Below are 22210 nucleotides of genomic sequence, written 5' to 3' on the forward strand. Positions count from 1 at the left end.
GTTGCCTGGGGTATTGCACTAGTCTCCTTCCTGGTTTCCCTGGTTATATCTTATTCCTGCTTGAACCCATCCTCCTCACCCCTCCTCCTGTATGAGGGGAATTTCCCTGAAGCGTGAACTGAGTCATGCTGGTTTACACCTTATGGTGCCTTGGCCCTCACTGCCAAGACCGTCAGCCTCTGTCTACTGCTGATCCCCACACTAGCCTTGTCCTCTGGACACGATGAGTACTTCATGCCTTTTCCAGCCTTGGCCCATGCTGTTCTTTTTGTGTGAATACCCACCCCTTACCCTTGTCCTCAGTGACAAGCTCAGGTTTTACTTCCTCTGAGAAGCCCTTTCTGATTTCTATAGGCCAAACCAATGGCTTCTGCTCCTCTCCTGCTCATGTAATATTTCAGTTCCAGCATTCATCCACTCTGTCCTGATCCTGGGCTCAGCTGTCTGGCCCTGCCGCTACCATGGGTTCCTCTCAAGGGCAGGAATGTACATCTTTTGCTTCCGTATCTCCAGTGCCCAGTCTGGGACCTGGCCCTTAGTGAGTGCTCATTACATTGGTATTGCCCACTGGCGTTTCATCTGGGGTTTGAAGGTGCATGTAAGGTGCTAGGGAGATGTAGAAAAGAGGCAGGTCAAGAGAGGCTTTCTGGAGGAGCGGACATCCTAGTTAACTCCTGGAGAGGAGAAGGAAGCTAAAACTGGATGATGAGAGGAAAAAGGCAGCAGGAACAGTGTGGGAAAAGGTGATGAGACCTGAAGAGAAATGACCAGCAGAGGAAGGGGACATGTGAGGGAATGCTGGATGATGGGGTAGGTCGAGAGGCATTAGGTCCATGGTCCACAGCCTCTGCTGCTGTGCTGAGGTACGAGTTCAATGGAAACCCTGAAGGGCCAGATGAGGCGCACACCGTGTTCCGCGCTGCGACTGTCTGTCTGCATGTCAGTCTTCCAGAAGTCCCCGAAGTCATTAACCATGTTTTGTCTTGCCATTATTCAATACTAAGTGCACTCAATTTCTGGCATATTATAGGTTTTCAAGAAATGTTTCTTTCATCAGTGAAATATACAAAAACTCCCCAGTTTGAAGGGAGGGGTCCCCAACGCTTAGCATTCTCTTATAGGATGAACATTTGTCCTGTCTACAACTTTCACAAGTTTAAGAACTTCAGTCATATTTAATCTTAGTTCTTGGATTTTCTGCTTGAAAAATTCCCATTAGAGAAATAAAAATGTCTATCCTCTTGTGGAAGGTGTGAGCGTTTTGGATGATTTTGGTTTACTGCTTCTGGACCTTCTCCAGGTCTGTGTTGCCTTTGTGGAGTTAAGGCTTTCAAGGACACCTGAATTCTTTCCTGCTCTGCAAAACCAGAGGCAGATCAGTTTATTTCTTGTGATTTTTGTGTTTTCTTTTAACAAAATTTTAAATGGAGCTTGGAGAAACGAGCTCTTATTTGTAAAGCATGCCAGAGATGGCGCCTCACGGCTGGAATTCAGAGCTCTTATCGATGACCTCCAGGGATGAAGCCTGTCATTAGCTCAAGGGCTCAGAGAGCCGGCAGCTTAGCAGCTTTGGGATGTCAATGAAATGAATTGGGTGGTAAAAGATACGCAGATAATTGGATAAAATGGGAAATTAAAGGGACTCCTGCACTCCAGGAACTTCTCCTAGTCTCCACTTGGTTATCCTCAAAGTGAACAAGAGCTTCAGTTTCAAGTTGAGTACATTTTCCATCCATGGATTGGCTTGTTTTGTTCAGTTTTACTTTGAGTGTTCGAGGTTATCTTTTCGACGTAACAGCTAAACCCACGGCTTCCTTTCTCGTAAAACCAAAACAAAAAGGCTTTCTATTCAGGTGCCTTCTGTGTGTGCACATGTGTAGTACACGCCTGGGATCAAAGCCAGCTATATAAAGTCCTTGATTCTGTGTGGGTTCAAACACATTTCAAAGCTTCAGGATCCTGAAAGGTTTCGCTCTGCTTCCTGAAGACCTGATCACCACTCCCATAAGGCCATGGCTGGCTTCGGGTTCCGGAGGCGTGGGGCACGGCTGGATCCGGCTCCCAGGACCTGGCCCTGCACCGCGCTATTTTCTCTTCTCTTCATGCCCGTCTTCTCCAAAGGTGAGTGAGGCTTTTGGAGCCTGAAGCTGGAGGAGGTGCTTCTCCCACCTGGGTTTCATTGGTTTCAGCAGCCAAGGGCAGTGATTTAAAGCAAAGCCAGAAGATAGAGGTAAAACTCCAGTCTCCAGGCTTGGATAGCTCTGTGTTCCAAGGCAGACGGGGACAGCTGGCGGCAGCAAATAAGCAAAGATACAGCTCACAGCAGAGTGCCAGGCATCTTGTAAGAGCCTAATGAATACTCCTGAGTTGGTTTGGGAGACATAAGGAATTTCAGACACTTCTATAAGATTGGAAGAAAATACTGTCTAGTTAAGTGATTTAAGAGAGAAAAGATATCCACAGTCCTAAATACACTGGAGCTTAGGATGATGGTGATCCTAAGCTTTTTAAAAAAACATCGATTCAAGCAAATCATGAGAAGTTTCTTTCCTACCGGTTTCAAGGTTTTAAGGCCCTTAAATTCACTTTTATAAACTAATTTAGCCAGCTTATTTAAAATCTAAGCAAATTGTGGGAAGAATGCCTTTTTTATTCAATTCAATGCTTTAAGGTCTTCTTAATAAATTCTATATAGTAGTTAGTTAATTATCGAAAAAATGAAAGCAGTTTGAAATTGTAAAACAAAAAAGACAGAAAGGAAGAAAGAAAGCAAGCCATCAGTCTGTTTGGCAGCAGATATTTAATTGCTGCCTGACTTACCTGTGGCCTCAGAGGCAGATTCCCCAATTTTCAGATGAAATAAAGCTCTTTAGAGCTTGATACCAGGTTTGTTACATAGTGTAAAACGATGACCGTCGCCACCAAACTTCAACTTTCTCTCTCTCTAGAACTTCTCAGTTAAGAAACCATATGGTTTGCACAAAGTAGGTATTCAAAAGATATTTGATGATTTAATTTTCACTAGAGAAGAAATGTTCATATACATTTTCTTATTTTATGTGTTTTGAACATGCAAAGATTAAATACCCTTAGAAGTAATCAAATTTCCTTTTTCGAAAATTTATCTCAACCTGTAACTGGGATTCTCCCACGGTGCATACCGGAAAATCACAGTGAGCAGTTTTAGTGGTGATAACTGGGAGCTCGCCTGGGGAGTGGCAGGAGATCCATCTTCTCTCGGTTCAGAGTCGCTGTGATAATGATCATTGAGCGCCCATTTGGGCAGGGTAGAATGGCTGCTCCCAGGAGTTTGCAAGCCAAAGGCAGAAGCTGGAGGAGGTGTGATTAGTGCACAAAAACTTTAATCCAGGGCAGAACTTGATTGAGTACTGCAATGGAGTTATAACAGTGCACAGGACGCTCAGAGGGCACCTCTGATAGACAGAGACGACGGTTGGGGAGGGAGACTGTGTCTCGCCAGCCGGGGCTGCTGGATTAACCATGGCGGCGGCTGCTGCTGCTGTATCTTCCTCTCTTCTGAGGATAAATATTGTCTAGTGCAGGTGCTTGGGGGAAAGGACCAATTCCTTTGGTACAAAGTGATTTATACACAGGAAGAGGTGTCCCGGAAACTCAGACTGGAGTGCTGGGTTGGGACTGGATCATGGAGGACGTTGAATGCTATTTGTTTTATTTGTTTTTGCAATCAATGGTGGGTAAGGTATCAAAGGATTTGAGCAGAATGAGTGACATGGTTCAATCCAAGTTTTGAGGGTCGCTTGTATGATTGACTGGAGAGGGGCCAGGTTAGTTACCGGAAGGTAATTTGACATGAAGCCACCATTTTTTAGATGATGTGAGCCTTTTTGTATGGAGAAAAGGCCTTTCTTATCCTGTAGAAGCCAGAGGGAAAAAGAACAAAGGAGCACGAGGGTGTTCCAGTGAAGGAGAGAGGGTGGCGGAAGAGGTGGTGGCGGTGGCCGGGGAAGCCCACAGAAGTTAACAGCAGGGTTGCCTCAGCCTAGAGAGGAAACGACCCGGTGCCCTCTGCTCTGTGGCTTCCTCCATCTAGCAGCATCCCTCACTCTATGACAAGAAGGCCAGGGAAGGCGCTGGCCGGCACAGTGGGCCAAGGCTCACCTGCTCGTGGGTGATAGCTGTACGGGGCCAGGTAAATGTGGGCAAAGGTTTTGGACATATGCTTTGAGGGATAAGGCAAGATTCTGTATCTTAAGCTCCAAAATTTCCCCTACTACTCATTGTAGTTTCTGAACTATAGTTCCTATGGTTCTAGAATAACCTTAGAATCCCAGAGTTGGAAGACACTCTGATAGTGCCCAATCTAATCCCCTCTTACTGCATGGAGGGAAAATGAAGGCTCCAGGGGAGGCCTGACTTGCCCCAAATTGCATATTTCATGGAGCCAGGCCTTCTGTTTGTCGCATCAATGTTCTTCCTGCCGCAACCAAATGCTGTCAAGAAACCAGTTTCTAATAAGGAAACACCTTTATGGAGAGTCGCTGGAAGACAGCAGAGAGATGGAGGGGGAGCTGCGGTGGGTGAAGAAGGGAAGGGATAGGGGTGACTGATGGGTTTGTTGAAGGGGAGGGGAGGGCTGAAGGGAGGGTGCCCGTCAAAGATATACCTTCTCTGGCCTGAGGTCTTGCCTGGGCCTGGTTGGGATGAGCATGAGTACACTGAGTTCCCTGTGGTTTTTCCATGTTAGGGATGCATGTGGCCCAGCCCGCAGTGGTGCTGGCCAGCAGCCGGGGTGTCGCCAGCTTTGTGTGTGAGTATGGATCTTCAGGCAAAGCCGCCGAGGTCCGAGTGACAGTGCTACGGCAGGCGGGCACCCAGATGACTGAAGTCTGCGCCGCAACGTACATGGTGGAGAATGAGTTGACCTTTCTAGATGATTCCACCTGCACTGGCACCTCCGTTGGAAACCAAGTGAACCTCACCATCCGAGGGCTGAGGGCCATGGACACGGGGCTCTACATCTGCAAGGTGGAGCTCATGTACCCGCCGCCCTACTATGTGGGCATGGGCAACGGAACCCAGATTTATGTCATTGGTGAGCAAAGTCGCATCACTAAACTGGCATTTTTTGCATTGCTGTCTTCTTTGCTTGAAAACAGTTTCGCTCTTTACGTTCAGGTGATTCATTTTGGGGATCATGGAAATTCTCTTTAAGAGTTCTCTGGGATACCATATGGTGGGCTTGCTTAGTATGAGTGGCCACCCAAATGGCATCCTGACTATTAAGTAAAGTGGATTGGGGAAAGTGTTTTCTACTGGCAGGTTGGGGTATTCACCCTGGGGTGATAACCGTCAGGAAGTTTGGCCTTGTGCCTTTGATATGACACTCTGGGAGGTAGCCCCAAAGAGCCGGACTCCCCTGTGGGCTAACAACTCCATCTAGGGGGACGTCAGGATCTGGCAGCTTTAACCCCCTCGCTTTTTCACTGATGGGGGGAGCAGGGGTGCAGTTGGAAGAGTGTCACAGGAGGCTCTGCTTGGTCTTCTGTTGCAGACCCAGAACCGTGCCCGGAGTCTGACTTCCTCCTCTGGATCCTGGCGGCAGTCAGTTCAGGGTTGTTTTTTTACAGCTTCCTCATCACAGCTGTTTCTTTGAGCAGAATGGTGAGTGTGACATAGATAGCGCACTATTTTGGTGGGGATGCCTTTAGCAATGACAACTGACCAATGACACTGTTTAGTGTTTTTGAGATGAAGCAAGAAATGAAGAAGAGAAAGGACAGTGGTAAAGAACACACTAGAACCCTTGGCATTGGCCTTTGAGGTATCAGGATGACTAATACTATAGAGGAATGTGTTTGACATTGAATGTTTGTGTCTTCTGACAGGGTTTCAGTTTGAGTAACTGTTTGAACAACATGGGGCAGCTGTTTTGCTCCTTACCTTCATGACAATTGTACTTAAGTTAACAACCCTGAAACACAAGATTAGGTCAGGCAAAACGCTGCTGGGATCCCGGATAGATTTTACTCTCTACCTTAATGTCCCCCTACTTCCCCTGGAAGCCATCTCTCAGGGTCACCCTATTGTGCCTTCCTGCCCAAGCTGTTGCTGTCCACATCACGCCTGTCCAGGGCTCCCCCTTACCCAGTCTGCTTGACTGGGAAGTCTTGCCCTCCCTTCCCGCCTAGTAAATGCAAACTCCTGTTTTTGTTGACTACAGTTGTTGGTGGAAGAGACGGAGGTCTGGAGGTCAGGCCTCGTGTCAGAATTTCTGTCTCACCTCCCTCTCAGCCACCTCTCCCAAGGCTGGCTTCTCCCTCCCCTTCCTCTCTCCTTCCCTCTATCCCTCCCTCCACCCTCCCTTTTTCTCCCTTTCTGTCTCTCGCTCTCTCTCTGTCTTACACACACACACACACACACGAACACATGCACACACACACACACCGCTTTTTCCTATCTCATTTGCTACAAGCTGCCACACAGACTAATAGACTAGACCTCAACTTACCGAGGTGATAAAAACTGGAAACTAGGGCAGACAAAGTCATAAAAACTATATGAGGAGCGGAGATGAGAAACACAGCTCTCAAACAGGACACCTCAGGTTTATTATCTTATCAAACTCGCAGCCCGCAGACAAGATTCAGGCAATTATCTAGGCATTTTGGGTGTTCTTTCAGAAGCTTTCTCAAAATCTCTTTCTCCTATCTTCCAGTCAGAGAAAATGGTCACTATTTTACATCAATACCATAGAGTTATTTATCTAAAATTAATTTTAATAGCTGAATCAAGAAAGTCTCCTGGAGCTTATAATTCTGTCTGTTGCAAACATCAAGACCCAATATCTGTTGAGTCCTATTATGGTTAGAAGTAGCTTCTGTATTTCTCAATACTAATTACTGTTTCTTTTTGTGTTTGGCAGCTAAAGAAAAGAAGTCCTCTTACTACAGGGGTCTATGTGAAAATGCCCCCAACAGAGCCAGAATGTGAAAAGCAATTTCAGCCTTATTTTATTCCCATCAATTGAGAGACCATTATGAAGCAGAAAGACCACGTTCCAATTTTTAAGGGCTGAGGTCACTGTAACTTTTTGCTGTCCAGCTGTTTTTGTTTGTTTGTGTATCTGGGGGAGATTCATCTCTCTTTAATATAAAGCTGGATGCAGAACCCAAATTAAGTGTATTATAATTTAAAGCAAGGGAGCAGGAAAGCAGAGCGGGGATGTTTCTGTTACATGAGACCTAATTTTAGTAAAAGCATCACTTGGGAGCAATACAGGGATGCAGCCTTATGGTGTGGGATGCAGGATACAAGTTAGGGAATGGTCCAGTCCAAAGAAAGCAAAGGAAGGGGGTGAGGCACAGGACCATATTGTACACACCTTGTATTTATATGTGAGAGTGTATAGTTGAAACGATGTTTTCAAGTTAAGTTTTTATACCGTGTTATTTTACTTACCAAATGTATAATTACATGAAGACTTTAAAAATACTCACATGGCTATATTTTGGCCAGTGACTCCAAAGGTTGTATTGTACCAATATGTATTTTTTATTTGATAGTATTTTGCATGGGGGCCACATGTGCTTTTGTGTATTTGCTGATGGTTTGAATACAAACACTATATGGCAGTGTCTTCCCACCGCGGGTTCAGGGGAAGTTTTGTGGAAGGGCTCAGGACACTAATACACCAGGTAGAACACAAGGTCACTTGCTAACTGGCTTGGAAACTGGGTGAGGTTATAGCCGAGTCTTGCAGACATCTTGGGCTGCGTTGGTGTTGACACGTGCTTTGGGCTTTTATCAGCTCCTTTCAATGGTTTTCAAGGAAGCCAAAGCCGGTGGCATCTGAGTTAACTGGACAGAACACTGCTGTCGGGAAGATGGCTCATTCCAGGAGTCCTCTGGTTAGGAACCTCAAGGAGGCTCCAGTTCCACGGCGCCCCGGTTCCTTACACACGGCTAATGCCACAGACAGAAAACAGCAGCGCCCTGGAAGGGGCAGAGTAGGGTGATGAAGGTTTCTGAAAACTAACACTGTTGGTGTTTTTTAACTCAATATTTTCCATGAAAATGCAACAACATGTATAATATTTTTAATTAAATAAAAATATGTAGTAGTTGTTTTCCAGAGTTGTCTTCCTCTTCCTTGTATCTGAGTATGTGTTTGAGTTTGTTTGCTTTGATTCATTCAAGAGTTGGTGGAGTCTCCAGTATTGGAATCCCTGGGAACAAATGGAAGAGACCCGAAAGGGCAGATAATGCTTCATGAGTTAGCTGTCCACCAGCCCTTGACCTGCAAGCCACTCAGGAAGGAATTCAGCCTCTGTCCTTCTGATTTCTTCTTAACTATTTGAGCTATAAAGTGGTTCCCATGGAGACAGCAGTCCTCCGAAAACCACGCAGCCGTCTCTTTGGCACAGGTTCGTCACCTCCTCTTTCTTACCCACGCTCGCCTTCTCAGCTCAGCTCCTACATGGATTAGAGTTGCCATGGCAACTCCTGCATCGTCAACCACGCTCACATAGCCATTTTGATCTGCTTCCATAGCAAATGGAGCTTTTCCCTGTGGCTTCCAAATGGACTGTCTCACAGGGGTGGGGAAACCTACCTGTGGGCTTGTGTTGGTAACAACTGGCAGGCCCAGGCCTGGTCCACTGAGACGTCTGTGATTCTCGGTTAACCAATGTGGAGTCTCAGCCTGCTTGGTTTCCACTCCAGGTTTCTTATCCTTGACCTCCACATCCTGTTATTGTCTTGTGAAATGATTCTCAGAGTGGCCAGGACCATCTGTAACTGAATCAGCTGGGTCACTTACTGAAAATGCTGATTCAAGTGCTTAACTTCAGATGTACTGAATCAGAATCTTTGGGCGATGGGGCCAGGAGTCCGCCCTTCCAACAAGTTCCCCAGTGCTTCTTTTACCCACCAAGTTTTGAAAATCGCTACTTGAGGACTCTCTCTCCCTCTCTCTTGCTCACTATATAGCTCCCTCTTTTTTTCCTAGCAAGTGCTAACAAACAAATGAGACAGCAAAGAATGAACATTCCGTAAACATTTGTTAAATAAAAATGAAGTCGTCTTTCCAAATATGGTAATAGCGATTACCTACAATGAGCTCCCACTGTGTCCGAGACTTGCTCTTTTGGCCTTTGGTTGGAAACCATGAAGAAACACACAGTTTAGGAGCCCCGGTGGAGAGGATGATACCATTTCTACTCCTGGAAATGACTTTAGAGAGATTGTTCTTTTCCGTAGTTGATGGCTGATCTAAATGCCAGAGAGAGCCTTAGACAAGGAATCTCTGAGGTATCTTTCAGACACCTTCAGACGGTGGACTACTTTACACAAGCTGGATATCTCGTCTACTGTTAGCTGAAATTCTACCGTTAGCTGTTCATTGTGCTAAGCATTGCTCTCTTCACTTAGCTTCAATCTTGAAAAACTAAATATTCTTTAGTTCAAAAAACATTCCTCTGCGGCAGAAGAAATGGGCAAGAAAGACTTTGACCTTGAATTCCACTGAAAGGGGGGAATAAATAGGGGGCTGGGGGGGGGGGCGCGTATCTGAGCACCAAATGAAAACCCTTCTAATCCTCATTTGTTTATGAGGGTAGATCCTTTGCCAGCAATACTCGGAGAGATTCATTGCCCCCAAATCAGAAGACCAACAGGTTCATGGCATTCCAACCTTCATCACCATCTCCATCTCTGGGTTCAGAGTCCTGAGGAAGCCCAAAGACTCTGCTTATCTAAATGGACCTTGGTCCACCTGGAGGGAAAGCCTGAGCACTGGAATTCTTCTCCCTGGAACCACTGGAATGCGCACGGCAAGGGGAGCAAGATAGAGCTGCCAGGGGCTGCCTGGGCCAGCCCCAGCTCCTACCAGTTGTCAACACATCTCCCTTCTTCCAGCGTGGTACTCTCACTTCTGATGCTTCCTCTTTCTCTTTTTCTCATCCTCAAATTTCCTTATTCCTTCTTTTCACATCCATCAAGACTCATCTAAAATTCTGCTTCCTCCATCAGATTCACTGACACTCTAAGCCCATGTGGATTTCTCTCCTCCTGTTTCACATCTATACTTGCTTTCACCTCTACTAATTTCAAGGAGGCATGTCTTTTCTCCTTAGCTTGTATGGGAACTTCTCCAAAATAGAAATCCATCACAGCTTTACACACACAGTAGATGCTTAAATAAATGTACTGAAGAGTTAGGAGCTAGGACATCCAGGAGTATGGGGAAGACAGCTGTCTTCTAGGCAGATCGTGGCTGAGTTTTCTCAGGTGGCCTCAGCCTAACCTCTTTCCCCTCTGACCAGCAGAACTATGTGTAGGTCAATCTATCTCTTGGCTTCAACCTTTAAGACTCTGAAGTGTGTGCTCCAGCTGGCTACCACACCCCACATATTCTACTTTTATCTCAATCCAGTCTTCCAATCTTTTTTTTCTGAGGAGAACGAATTCTCATCTTTGTTTTCTTTCACTCTTTTTTGAACTGTAGGTTGTTGCTAAAACTGACTATATTTTCACATTTGAGACTTTTTCCATCTCCACAGTTGATGCATACTTAATTTACTTGGGATCCAACTTGCAAAATGTTGAAGTTGCTGTGCTGTTAATTGGAGCAGAGCCAGTTAAGAAGTTGAAGAATCTACACATTTAAGTTATTGCTTTGGGAGTTCTCAAAGAAAAAGAGAAAATGACTTTCTCTGGAAAGTTATTCTTATTGCTCCTGGTTAGAGCCATGACTCAGCTACCTTAGAGGCCTTGTTGTATTTTATACATTATTTTTTTCTTATCTTAGGTTAATTTTCTCCATTTAGACCAGAAAGATGACACACTCTATTGATGGAGCGGGAGCAAATGCTCTTTCCTTTCTCTTCTATGAGTCCTTGGCTACAGGCTGGCAAACCTCCAAAACAGGATACTTTGTATTTGGTCCAACAACACTATCAGCAGGAAATTCATGCCTCTAATGCCGTGTGAATAAACCATGTGCTGGAGACCCCTGCCTAGAAGTTTCTGGGCAGGAACAGCTTGAGACCGTGGCCACTGTTTCAATTGTAATCTCTGATTAGAATCCTGCTAGACCACACATCCATGGACAGCTAATCTTCAACAAAGGAGCCGAGAACATACAATGGAGATAAGAAAGTCTCTTCAACAAATGGTGCTGGGAAAACTGGACAGCCACATGTAAAAGAATGAAAATTGACCATTCTTTTTCACCATTACAAAAATAAACTCAAAATGGATCAAAGACCTAAAGATTAGACTTGAAACCATAAGGCTTCTAGAAGAAATTATAGGCAGTACACTCCTTGACATCAGTATCAAAAAGATCTTTTCGGACACCATGTCTTCTCAGACAAGGGAAACAATAGAAAGAATAGACAAATGGGACTGCATCAGACTAAAGAGCTTCTTCAAGGCAAGGGAAAACAGGATGGAAACAAAAAAAACAACCCACTAATTGGGAAAAAATATTCAAATATTCACAAGTTAAATACCTGACAAAGGGTTAAACTCCATGATATATAAAGAACTCACACAGCTCAACAACAAAAAATCAAACAACCCGATCAAAAAATGGGCAGGAGACATGAACAGACATTTCTCCAAAGAAGATATATGGATGGCCAATAGACACATGAAATGATGCTCATCATCACTAATCATCAGGGAAATGCAAATCAGAACTACACTAAGATATCACCTTACACCTGTTAGAATGGCAAAAATAACCAAAACAAAAAGTGACAAATGTTGGAGAGGTTGTGGAGAAAAAGGAACCCTCATACACTGTTGGTGGGAATGCAAACTGGTGCAGCCACCATGGAAAACAGTATGGAGATTTCTCAAAAAATTAAAAATAGAAATATTATATGACCCAGCCATCCCACAACTGGGTATCTATCCAAAGAACTTGAAATCAGCAATTCCAAAAGTCCCATGCACCCCTATGTTCACTGCAGCATTATTTACAATAGCCAAGACGTGGAAGCAACCTAAGTGCCCATCAACTGATGATTGGATAAAGAAGATGTGGTATATATACACAATGGAATGCTACTCAGCCATAAAAAGGATAAAATTGTCCCATTCACAACAACATGGATGGACCTTGAGGGTATTATGTTAAGTGAAATAAGCCAGATAGAGAAAGACAATCTCTCTATGACTCCACTCATATGTGGAAATTAAACATGTCGACAAAGAGAACTGATTGGTGGTTACCAGGGGAAGGGGGGGTGGGGGTGGGCACAAAGGGTGAAGTGGTGTACCTACAACATCACTGACAATAATGTACAACCGAAATTTCACAAGGTTGTAAACTATCATAATCTTAATAAAAAGTAAAAAAAAAAAAAAAATCCTTCTAAAACAATCTCCTGTTCCCGCTCCTGGGCACATGTGGGATTGAAGCTCAGTGTCACTGGGGGCTACTGGGTCCTGCCAAGGGGACAGCTATTAATCTTCTAAAAATGTTTCTTAGAAGAATTCAACCCACTCTGGTCTGTGTGGCCGGGAGTCTGACATTCAGACCCTTCCCATAAATCTTTCCTTTCGCAGGTGCGCTCTATTGCAGTTGTTCTGACATTTATTATGCACAGAAATTATCTGAACCATTTGGAAAAGGTGCAGATTGAGGTGCCTCAGACCTGGAGCTTCTTGTTTGTAAGGTCAGAGGCAGGGCCTGGGGATTTTATTTCCCCACTGAGCCCGTGGATCATACTTTCAGACGCTCCAGTCTAACTCAGGATCATAGATGATTAGGGCTGGAGAAGGGACCTTGGAAATTATTTCCAATAATTAAAAGAAAATGAGGAAACCTGTCCAAGGTCACAGAGCGAGGCAAGATCTGAATCAGGCTGAGAGGCCACCTCTCTAGATTTTCACATCAGGGTGGTGCAGTGGGGGACACTCTGAACCTTTCTGCCTAGGGCTGTCCTTTTCAGGTTGCTTCTGGAACATCACTGCCACCACTCCAGGCTACCCCCAGAAGACCTGCTCTCCCTTTCTGCCTCACCCCGGCTGCCGGGGAGCCTCAGTGTGACCTTGACCACCGTTCTTGCCTGATGTTGGCTCCGTCTTTTCTCTCTCTCCCTCAGCCTTCCGGGGCACTAGCAAAAGAGTCTCAGGCGACCTCAGCAATCCTCCAGAAGGACACTGTGGAGGAACACACAGCACAACCACTGTGGATGACGGTCTGCCAGCAATGCCTGCAGGATGCTGCTGCTGGAGGGCACGCAACAACCCAGGGAAGCGATAAGTGCTCTTTTTATCACACGCAATCAGGTTACCATGGCAACCAACGGTGTTTTAAAAACATGATATTAGTCACACAAAGTGATATAATCTATTCAAACAAAAAGAGAAGGCTCTTTCTGCGAGGAATTGCAGGAAATATGTTTCAGGAGGCGATTTCAAAATTTAGAAAGCAGCACGAATGATTTCTCACGAACAGTACTTTTCTGAGGATGGTGCCTTTTTCTTCTTGCTTCACCTTGATGGCATTTTAGTCCACACAGTCGTCATGCCAGCTTATGTTCTTCAACTTGTTGAAAATGTTTTGCTTTCCTTCTTTGTAGTTAACTTGCAACTCGTCGTCTCTAGTCTCCTGTGAGCACCTTTTTGCCCTGGCACATCCAAGTTATCTTTAGCAATGAATGGACTTAAAGGATAGGAGCCTGGATTCGTCACTGAAGACGAGCATTCTCCAGTGTTCCCTTCCTTTTGAAGCTGCCATGCTGGACACAGTTTGTGAGCTCCTTATTCTGAATGATATGGGAAAGGAAACCACCTTGTGAAGCCTTTAACACTACACAGGTGTGCTTTAGCTAAAGTAATTCTCACAATATCCCTGTGGAAGAGTACTGCCATCATCCTCATTTTACAGATGAGGAAACTGAGGTTCAGAGAGGTTTTATTACTCGCCTAAAGTCGCACAGCTAGTAAGCAACAGAGTGAGGATTAGAACCGATATTGAATTCCAAAACCTACTTTCTTTTTGAATGACTGTATCTGAATTCTGGGGGCTACTTGAAAAAGGAAAAGGGCAAAATGGAAAGTGAACATGGATTGACGTGCTCAAGAAGTAAAGCATGGTTCATGGAGCCTGCAAATGGGTCTTGGATTCCCTGGACAAATGTTTTGAAAGGTCTGCTGAGGGTTCTCATTATGAGGTTAGCTCCAGTAGCTGACGGTTGTAACCAAAGAGAGAGGAAAACAGGAAGCTGAAGACATTTAAAAGTGGACCACGGGTTTGGAGCCACAGTCTCAACAGCAGCTGCTTTCCTGTTCGCTGGCCCTGAGGTCAGTGCAGCAACATTGCTGGCTGGCCTCGGCATTACAGCTCCTCACTCAGAGACAGGGGAAGATGGAAACCATCAGTACAGCTGCTCGGGAGCTTGGATTCTCACATAAGCTGTAGCATGCTCCCTGCAAACGGGGTTGTTCCCATTCAAAACATAAGCATGACCAGTGAAAGTCAGTGGGAATGACCTTGCCTGTGTATCTGTGACCCTTGGAATGAGGTTAGTTTGTAAAAGGTGAATAGTAGCCTAGAGCAGAAGGTGAGGTTGGGGGTTGGGTTACAGAGAAGGGAGAATCTCTGAGTCGGGGTTGAGGAGTACTGGAATAGCAATGAGTCCCTTTGAGGAAGGAAAATAGAGGACAGAAGCAGAAGACGGAGGCCTGAAGATCCCTCACGTGGCAAATAAAGTGGACTGGTATTCTGCGAGCAAAATTACAGAGCAGGACCCGATGCCATAGGCCACATAGAAGACTGAGAGAAGCCCGGGTCAGAACCAGGGGACCATCCCGCCGAGACTGTGGTGGAGGCAGCTATGCAGAAGTAATTTCTACCACAAGTCAAAGTGTAGAACACCTGGGACCAGAAACAGACAGAGACCTTCCCTGCTGGGAGTGGGCATCAAAGGCAATGGTTCCATTCTGGATGGGAGGTGGTGGAGGCAGGTGTGTGTGTGGCATGGGGGGGCACTGCACAGGGGTGAAAGCTGATTATGAGGGAGGAGCGTCAAGGAGCATCACAAAGGAGCTTCGGAGAGCTTTCAGCCCATGCAAAGTCCAGTAGCATGGACTGCGCTTGTGCCACTTTGAGAGTTTATAGTGCTCGTAATTTGTGCTTGAGAAGATGATTCAAGGAGGGCATGATAGCTATGTTCAAGATGTGAAAGGCTGTCATATGAGAGAGGAATGAGATTTGCTTTGCGGGTTTCGTGGAGCACTCAGCCCTGGTGTTCCACCACATGATAGAGAGAGGGATTAGTATGATGTGTCTTCCTTCACGGAGACTTGGGTTCAAAGCCAGGGAGAGAGCATTTTACTTGGTCACATTGCAGACTGGCTTGGGGCAGGCCTGCTGGATCCTCATCAACATCAGCTGGTGGGGAAGGGAAAGCATCAGCGGACCGATGAAGTGGGAGGCTGGGGAAATGGACAGGCTGAAGGACTAGATCCTGCTGGGCAGGCAGTGCTCTTAGGGGCTGCGTCTGAGACTTGTGTTGGGTTCAGGCTCCATTTGGGCAGGAGGCACTTTCCACGGAGGTCTAACCTGACAGGCAGGTACTGTAGCAGGAAATGATATGGTAGGAAATACCCAAGCCAGAGGGCCATTGATATTCTGGTGGGTCCGTTGGTTCACATTAAGATTCCTGCAGACCTTTGGGGGTACAGAGAATAAGACCCCATGCTTGGGGGAGCTGGTGCTAGGAAGGGTGTCAGGGAGAACTGGCAAGTAAACTGAGGCCAAAGTCCAGTTGAACTCCATAGTTGAAGAGGACTACACTCTCCTGGAGACCTTGCTGGAGCTGTTGCATAGACTGGCTCTGGGATTAAGTGCTAGACCACTGAAACCAGGCACGACCTCAGAGTCCTTTTCACACAGTTCTATAGAGAATCAGAGACAGTCATCACAGACGGCATTCAAGATGTCCTTGATAACCCCGGGAATGCAACCACTTCCTATCTTTTTCAAGACCCAGCTTGCTGTCCCTTCTTCCGTGAAGCCTTCTTAAACCTTCTGCACCTGGCCCTTCCCTCTGTTAACTCTTGCCTCTCTGCAGCATCAAAGTTTGTCTATGGCCTGGGAGCTTCTCCGGATTGAGGTCACTGTGGGCAATTGTAGAGCCCTTCTCATATTTGTCTACCCATATTTGTCTTCCTATCCTTTAGATAGGAAGATATTATTTCTATTTTTGCTAAATAACTTGCCTAAGATCTCATCATGATAAGTGGCAAAGATGGATTTGAATTCAAGTTAGTCTGACTTCCAACCCTGTGCTCTTTCCCTTAGACTGGCCCTCAGCATGTGCCCTTCAGGGTGTTGGCCCAGGCTTAGGCGGGAGGAGAACAAGGCTGCGTCTGTGGGCATTCGAGGACGTATCAGGAATCTCATGACTGCTCCGGAAGTGGAGTCCCTGGCTTTCACCCTCAGAGACTTCCGTCTTCTGTGATGTATTATATACACTGGGATCAAACCAGTCTTGATGAACCTGACTTTTGACAACGGTTCTAACACTGTTGCCTTTATTCAGTGTCAGCTGAACTATTTCTGTCTAACTTGGCTGCCTAACCTACAAATTTTTTCGAATCAGATGTCTTTATGCCTCGTGAAACTGAGAGAATTATTTTATAATCAGGCTCTCTGGAAAAAAAATAGTCAATGGAAATTTTAAATATAAAACAGTGTGGTAGAAGCACAATTTTAAGTCTCGAATTGGAAAACATGCAGCATAATCTTTATCCCCAGACTAAACAGTATTCTGCGACCATCTGTGGAAATTTATAGGTATTAAACTAGATACAGGCTGGTTTTTCTGCTTGCAGAACATAACAGAAACCTAATTGAAAACCACACAGCAACAACATAAAACCAAATGTGATGTCTATTCCTTTCAAGGTCAAAAAGCATGGGCAAATGTAAAGAAAATTACGTGCTTTGTCCTTGAACAAAAAGACCTCTGTTAATCGTTTTATTACATACCGCATGTTTCTAAGAGACAGAGAGTTAAGAAAGTAAACGCAACTATCCACCCCCAGAGACTAAAGTATATTCAAAAGTGATGATAACAGAGATAAATGTGTGGTCTACAAGGTTAGTCTCCTCTGCTCACGCTCTATCGTTTGAATGTTTTCTGTGCACGGATTTACAAGTCTGTGTTCAGTTCCTTAAAAATACTGGTCACTGACTTTTCCACAGGATCCAGAAAATGAGTACAGAAGAATTGCTTCATTTGACAAAAGCGCATATTAATATTATTCCCTGGCCTGAGGGCAGGAGGCTGGACCCTGAGGTCCTGTGGAGTGAGGTCCCAGACCTGTACTTTGGAGCTCTGTCCGTGAGGAAACTTCTCTGGAGCTCTGTGGAGCCAATCGTCAAGGGCAGGGGGACTAGCAGCCCTTGTTCGGAGCGGGGAGACCAGTTCTGCTCTTGTCTCTGCCCCAGCAGGTCTGTGGAGGTCCCAAGCCACGTCTGCTTGCTCCAGCCCCAGCTGAACTCCCCATCCTGAACTCATTCTCATGTTGTCTTGTAATGACGTAATTTGTCATTGTTTAACTATCGTAATTAAGTTTTCACGCCTCAGTATTACTATCTCCCCAAACACATAATGAGCTCCCCCAGGGACTTTTACTTTGCAGAGGCGGTGGGGCTAGGAGGGAAGCCTGCCCTCTGCAGCAAGGAGACTGGTGCAAATCCTGCTCAGGGCCCAGGCCTCTGTTTCCTCATCTTAGAACGAGGCTGCAGACTAAACGAGTGGGTGTGTACAAAGTGCTTAGAATGGGCCGGCACGGGCTAACACTCCATCACACAGCAACATCCCTAGTGAGGACAACACTGCAGAATACTTTTGGTATTTCTTCGTGACCCCTCCTAGCACTCGGTACGGTGCCTGCCACAAGACAGTTCTGCATTTTTCCTGTTTGTCTTCCTTTCTTCCACCTCCCCTTCATTTCCGCTTCAGCACATATTTGTTAGGCAAATAGGCCTTTGTAATAAGACTGATACTGGTTAAAACGGAGATGCGCATTAATGCTGCGTGATTGAATTCACTGTATCTGCTGGTTATTCTCTTCCAGATCTATTCTCTAGGCCTTCCTGCTTCTCTCTGTGCCTGGGAAGCTGACCTAAATGGACCACACCACCTGCCTTCCTTGCCCTCTGGCAATCGACCAACAGAAGTCACCAGCAGGAGATGAGAGTGAGAAGGCAGGGACCTGGGTATTTCTTCCGGTCATCTCTGCCCTGACACAGCCTCTAGGAGAGGAGTTGTGTCCTTCCTTGACTACAGTTCTGGTTGGGTGGCTCCTTCTCCTGGTTTCCTGCTCTCACTGAGCTCTGGTCGCCAGTTTTTCCTCTTCTCCTGAAGCCCTGGGGAAAGAAAGGCTGTCTGCTGTTGCTAGCCACTGAGGTGTCAGCATCCACTGTTTCCCCATAACTCTGTGCACCGCTCTATAAGCAGGCCCTTTTCCTAAGATTCTTCAGTTGAAGCATCTGAGATGAATTTTGTGCTGAGATCCTAACAGACACGGCACATATTCTTGGAAATGTCTTCTGTGCCTCTGGCTCTCCATTTCCTCCTCTGTAGTGTCAGGGGACTGGTCACACTCATTATCTCCAAGGTCCCTCCTAGGGCCAACAGAGCTATAATGAGAATTCAGAGTGACCTTGGTAAGCTGCAGAGGTTTTCAGATAGAAACAAGATGAGTTTCAATTAAGAACAAGTGTGGAGAAGTGTGATTAGGGAGGAAAAACAAATTATAGAAGTGCCAGGTGACACACGCCTGGCCGTGTGCAAGTACATCAGCAAAAAGGCTCAGGCATGAGTAAGCAGTGCATGATGTTGCTTGAATTGAGTAAATCTGGGGGATAGACACAGAGCGTGATCTGTAGGAAGTGCAAGGCAACCCCTTGGACTTGCTCATCACTGCGCGCACCAGGCCAGGCTGCTGTGATCTGATTCGGCTCAGTGACTTAAAAGACAGGGACTTCAGAGAAAAGAAGCCCAGAGTTAGACTGGAAATGGAAAATGGCTTATACAAAGGGCAATTTCTTCTTCCCTTCCTCCCCTTGTTAAGAGCCTGAATGTGGAATTAAGAAGCAGTCCTCACTTGTATGCAGGGACATCTCAAGTCCCTGTGTCCTGGAAATGAACTCAGTTGAGCAAGCTGCATCTTGGCTGATTCTGAGTGTAACCCCAGATGTAAATTACAATGATCAGGGATTTGTATGTTGTTGATGGTTTGTCATTCATGGCGGTAGGTCTTGGAAACATATTCTTTTCTCTCTGCTTTTTTCCACTGTGACAGCTTACACACTGTCGAGTGACTGGCACACAGTGGGTGTTCAATGAATGTCCTAGTGGAATAAGTTGTGGATTGAAAATGAAAATGAATCTAAGATCACCACTGAATGAAATGAAATTAAGATCAATACCGTATAAGAAGAAACCCTTAAAGGGTTGTAGGACATTTTCTTACTAGGTATGGACCTGCAACCTACTTCCTGGGAAATAATATAAGAATAGACTGTATTCTGGAATTCTGCACATTTTAAGAACAACTCTCAAGCACACAATTCCTTTAAGGGAGTCCCTCCAGTGGCTGGGAGCAGACCCAGCTTGTGGCCCTGCCATAGGAGGGGCTGGGTAGAGTGGAGAGTGGGCAGAAATTCACGGGCCTCCTTGGCGGGTGATTCGGGGACGAGGCGTGTGAGTCACCATGGGAGGACAACATTGGGCGTGTGTCTCCGTGTTTCCCAAACACTGGTTTCAAAGCAGAATATTCTGTCACTTTAGTGGAAGAAGACCATTCAGATAGCTCTATTCCCCATTTTGATAAACTCTTTCAATTCCTTTCTGGTGGTAAAAGTCTGAGTTTAGCACTTCTTTCTAAAGCAGGTCTTTTAAAAGCGCTGTCAATCTGGGTTTCATGACTGGTTCACAAGGAGAAACAGGAAAAGTAACAGAGTCTAGTGAGGAGATACCCCTGGATAACAAAGACGCCAGCTCTGAGGCCAGACCCATCACTCATTAGCTGCCAATTTGTGCAAGTCATTTAACTTCTTTAGACCTGAAATGTCTCAATATCTTCCATTTAAGGAACACATTTCTGTTTAAAAAGCATTTTCATGTTCATTGCTGAAATGTAGTAATCAAAGGAAATGGTATTTCCTTTGATCATCATAACTGCCCTAAGAAGTAGACAGCTCCAGGCCAGTCACGGCTCACGGGCGAAAAGGTGAAGGTGTAGGGATGTTAATTAACTTAGTTAAGAAGCAGAGTCCTATCAGGCCCAGACCTTCTTATAGAATGTGTTTACCTGCTCCATCTGTTTTCAGCTTCATTTTATTGTGGTACTATTTCTGTGATATACTGTTAAGGAATATAAATGTTAATATAATTATTGTCCTATACGTTTTAAAACAAGCAAGTAAAATTTCTTCAACACAGGCTGTATTCCTAGTTCCTTCTTGACAGAACATTAATTATCATTATTGAATGAAAGGAAAGTCATGTGATTTTTTAATAGATGCCCTTCTCTTCTCCTCCCCCACCCCCCAACCCTCAGAGCTTTGCTTTCTGGAAAAAACTCAATGCATAAGCTCCACAACAAATTAGAGTTGAGATCACACACTTGGAACAGTCAGAATGGGCTTGGTGAGGTGTGCTAATCAAGGGAGGGAAGGAGCACAATTCATTTCTGAATCGGTTATCAAATTCTTCTTGTAAGTGACAGGACTGAAACTGCCAATTGGCTTTGCAACCTGCTGAGTCCATATTTCTACATCTGTGAAAGCTCAGCAGACGAGCCCTTCTCAGCAAAGCAGGAGGGTTTCGCCAGCAAGAAATGTGATGAGGTGTTGCACCCTGTGGCCAACTATTTCTCAAGAGACCTCTTTCTGTTTCACCTGTTGAATTCCTCTATGATTGACAGGCGGCTGGGCTCACTACTCAGATTTTCCTTCACGTTATCTCCTTAGCAAATCTGATCACCGCAATATTTTTAAAAACACAGTCACATTATTCTTATGGAATCAGTCAACACTAGAGCTTGAAGGGACTCAAGAAGTCATTTAGCTAAAGTCCCTTCTCCCAAAAGCAGCCATTCATTTTCCCATGTTGAACCCTTATCAGATGGACCCAACAATCCTCTTCATCGCTGTTGAAATAGTCCGTCAGGAAGTTCTCTCCGATTTCCTTCCATACTGCCTTTCAGAATCTTGGGCTCCCCACACTACAAAATGAGGCCTTGAATGAAATGTTGTACTAAAAATTATGCTAAGAAAAATACTCATTTTCTTTGAGCAGGAGGTTTTGTTTTGCCATTTTTAGCATTATTTGGTCTTCCCTGAGGGCAGAGGAATCATTGAAGGACCATCAAGGTTTGAGCAATAAGGAATAGAAGCTCATCCACTTTGACTCAGTTTCATGACAGTCTAGTCTTTTGGTAACCACACCTCCTATAAAGATGTTCTGAGGAGTATGCTGTATTTCATATTTGTGCAGGGGGCAAAGAACATTAAGAAAAAAATGATATATGCTTAATTTTTTTCTTCTGGGTGTTTTTTCCTTCCTTCCAGACATTATAAGTCTGTTTCAAAGACACAGTTCTAATAACAGAACAGCTACAGCTTTATGAATAAACACATTGTCCATCTGAGAGAACACCGTTCAGACAGCTGAAAACAAAGCCACATTAAACAATAGGTGCATAGAACCACTTAGAGTGGCATTTTGCCACTTAATGAATTACAAGAAACAGATGTGAGTTTTTTTAAAAGGATGCATAGCCTGAACTTGACCCATTTGTCAAGAATTAGCAAAAAGACTTCAGATTCATGACTTAGAGAAAAGCCACTATTTCATTTGTGTCTACACATGCATTTGGTGATCCTCTCCTTTGGTTTGATGACTTTTATCATGCAAAGACCAACTTATAATTGGAGATACTTAATGCTTTTGCTGGGTTGGGGTTGGGAAAATGGGGAATTTATTTAGCATCCACTTATTGTTATCATATAGTGCCATAACATCGTTTTGCATACATGGAATTTACTAACCATTTTCTTAGGACATAGTAGAGTGAGAGGTATGCATTAGAGAAGATTAGTAACAATTACAAGCTTCCTGAGGTCAAGCCTATGCCTCCTATTTCTGCTGTATCTCCTATAGTACTTAGCAAGGTGCTAACAGAGCAAGTA

The 22210-nt window shown here is 45.0% G+C and overlaps 1 protein-coding gene across 2 annotated transcripts; it reads left to right on the forward strand.

Annotated features, from left to right (window-relative positions):
* Nucleotides 1–1851: 1851 nt before the first annotated feature.
* Nucleotides 1852–8113, forward strand: CTLA4 (cytotoxic T-lymphocyte associated protein 4). 2 transcript variants are annotated; one of them, XM_070581752.1, is made up of 4 exons: nucleotides 1852–2121; nucleotides 4727–5074; nucleotides 5534–5643; nucleotides 6905–8113. In XM_070581752.1, the coding sequence occupies exons 1-4, from the start codon at nucleotides 2013–2015 to the stop codon at nucleotides 7007–7009; spliced, it is 672 nt and encodes a 223-aa protein (XP_070437853.1). In that variant the 5' UTR covers nucleotides 1852–2012; the 3' UTR covers nucleotides 7010–8113. The 2 variants fall into 2 exon arrangements, with proteins under 2 accessions (XP_070437853.1, XP_070437854.1); XM_070581753.1 differs by lacking the exon at nucleotides 5534–5643 and having other exon boundaries at nucleotides 1876–2121.
* Nucleotides 8114–22210: the final 14097 nt, after the last annotated feature.

This window comes from Equus przewalskii, chromosome 17 (genome assembly GCF_037783145.1).
Source record: "Equus przewalskii isolate Varuska chromosome 17, EquPr2, whole genome shotgun sequence".
Lineage (NCBI taxonomy): Eukaryota > Metazoa > Chordata > Mammalia > Perissodactyla > Equidae > Equus > Equus przewalskii.

Bases quoted from the DNA above. Each gene is read 5' to 3' on its own strand.
- CTLA4 (XM_070581752.1), top strand. From the start codon at position 2,013: ATGGCTGGCTTCGGGTTCCGGAGGCGTGGGGCACGGCTGGATCCGGCT. The intron at 5,075-5,533 runs GTGAGCAAAGTC...CTTCTGTTGCAG, and splicing joins AACCCAGATTTATGTCATTG to ACCCAGAACCGTGCCCGGAG. The intron at 5,644-6,904 runs GTGAGTGTGACA...TGTGTTTGGCAG, and splicing joins CTGTTTCTTTGAGCAGAATG to CTAAAGAAAAGAAGTCCTCT.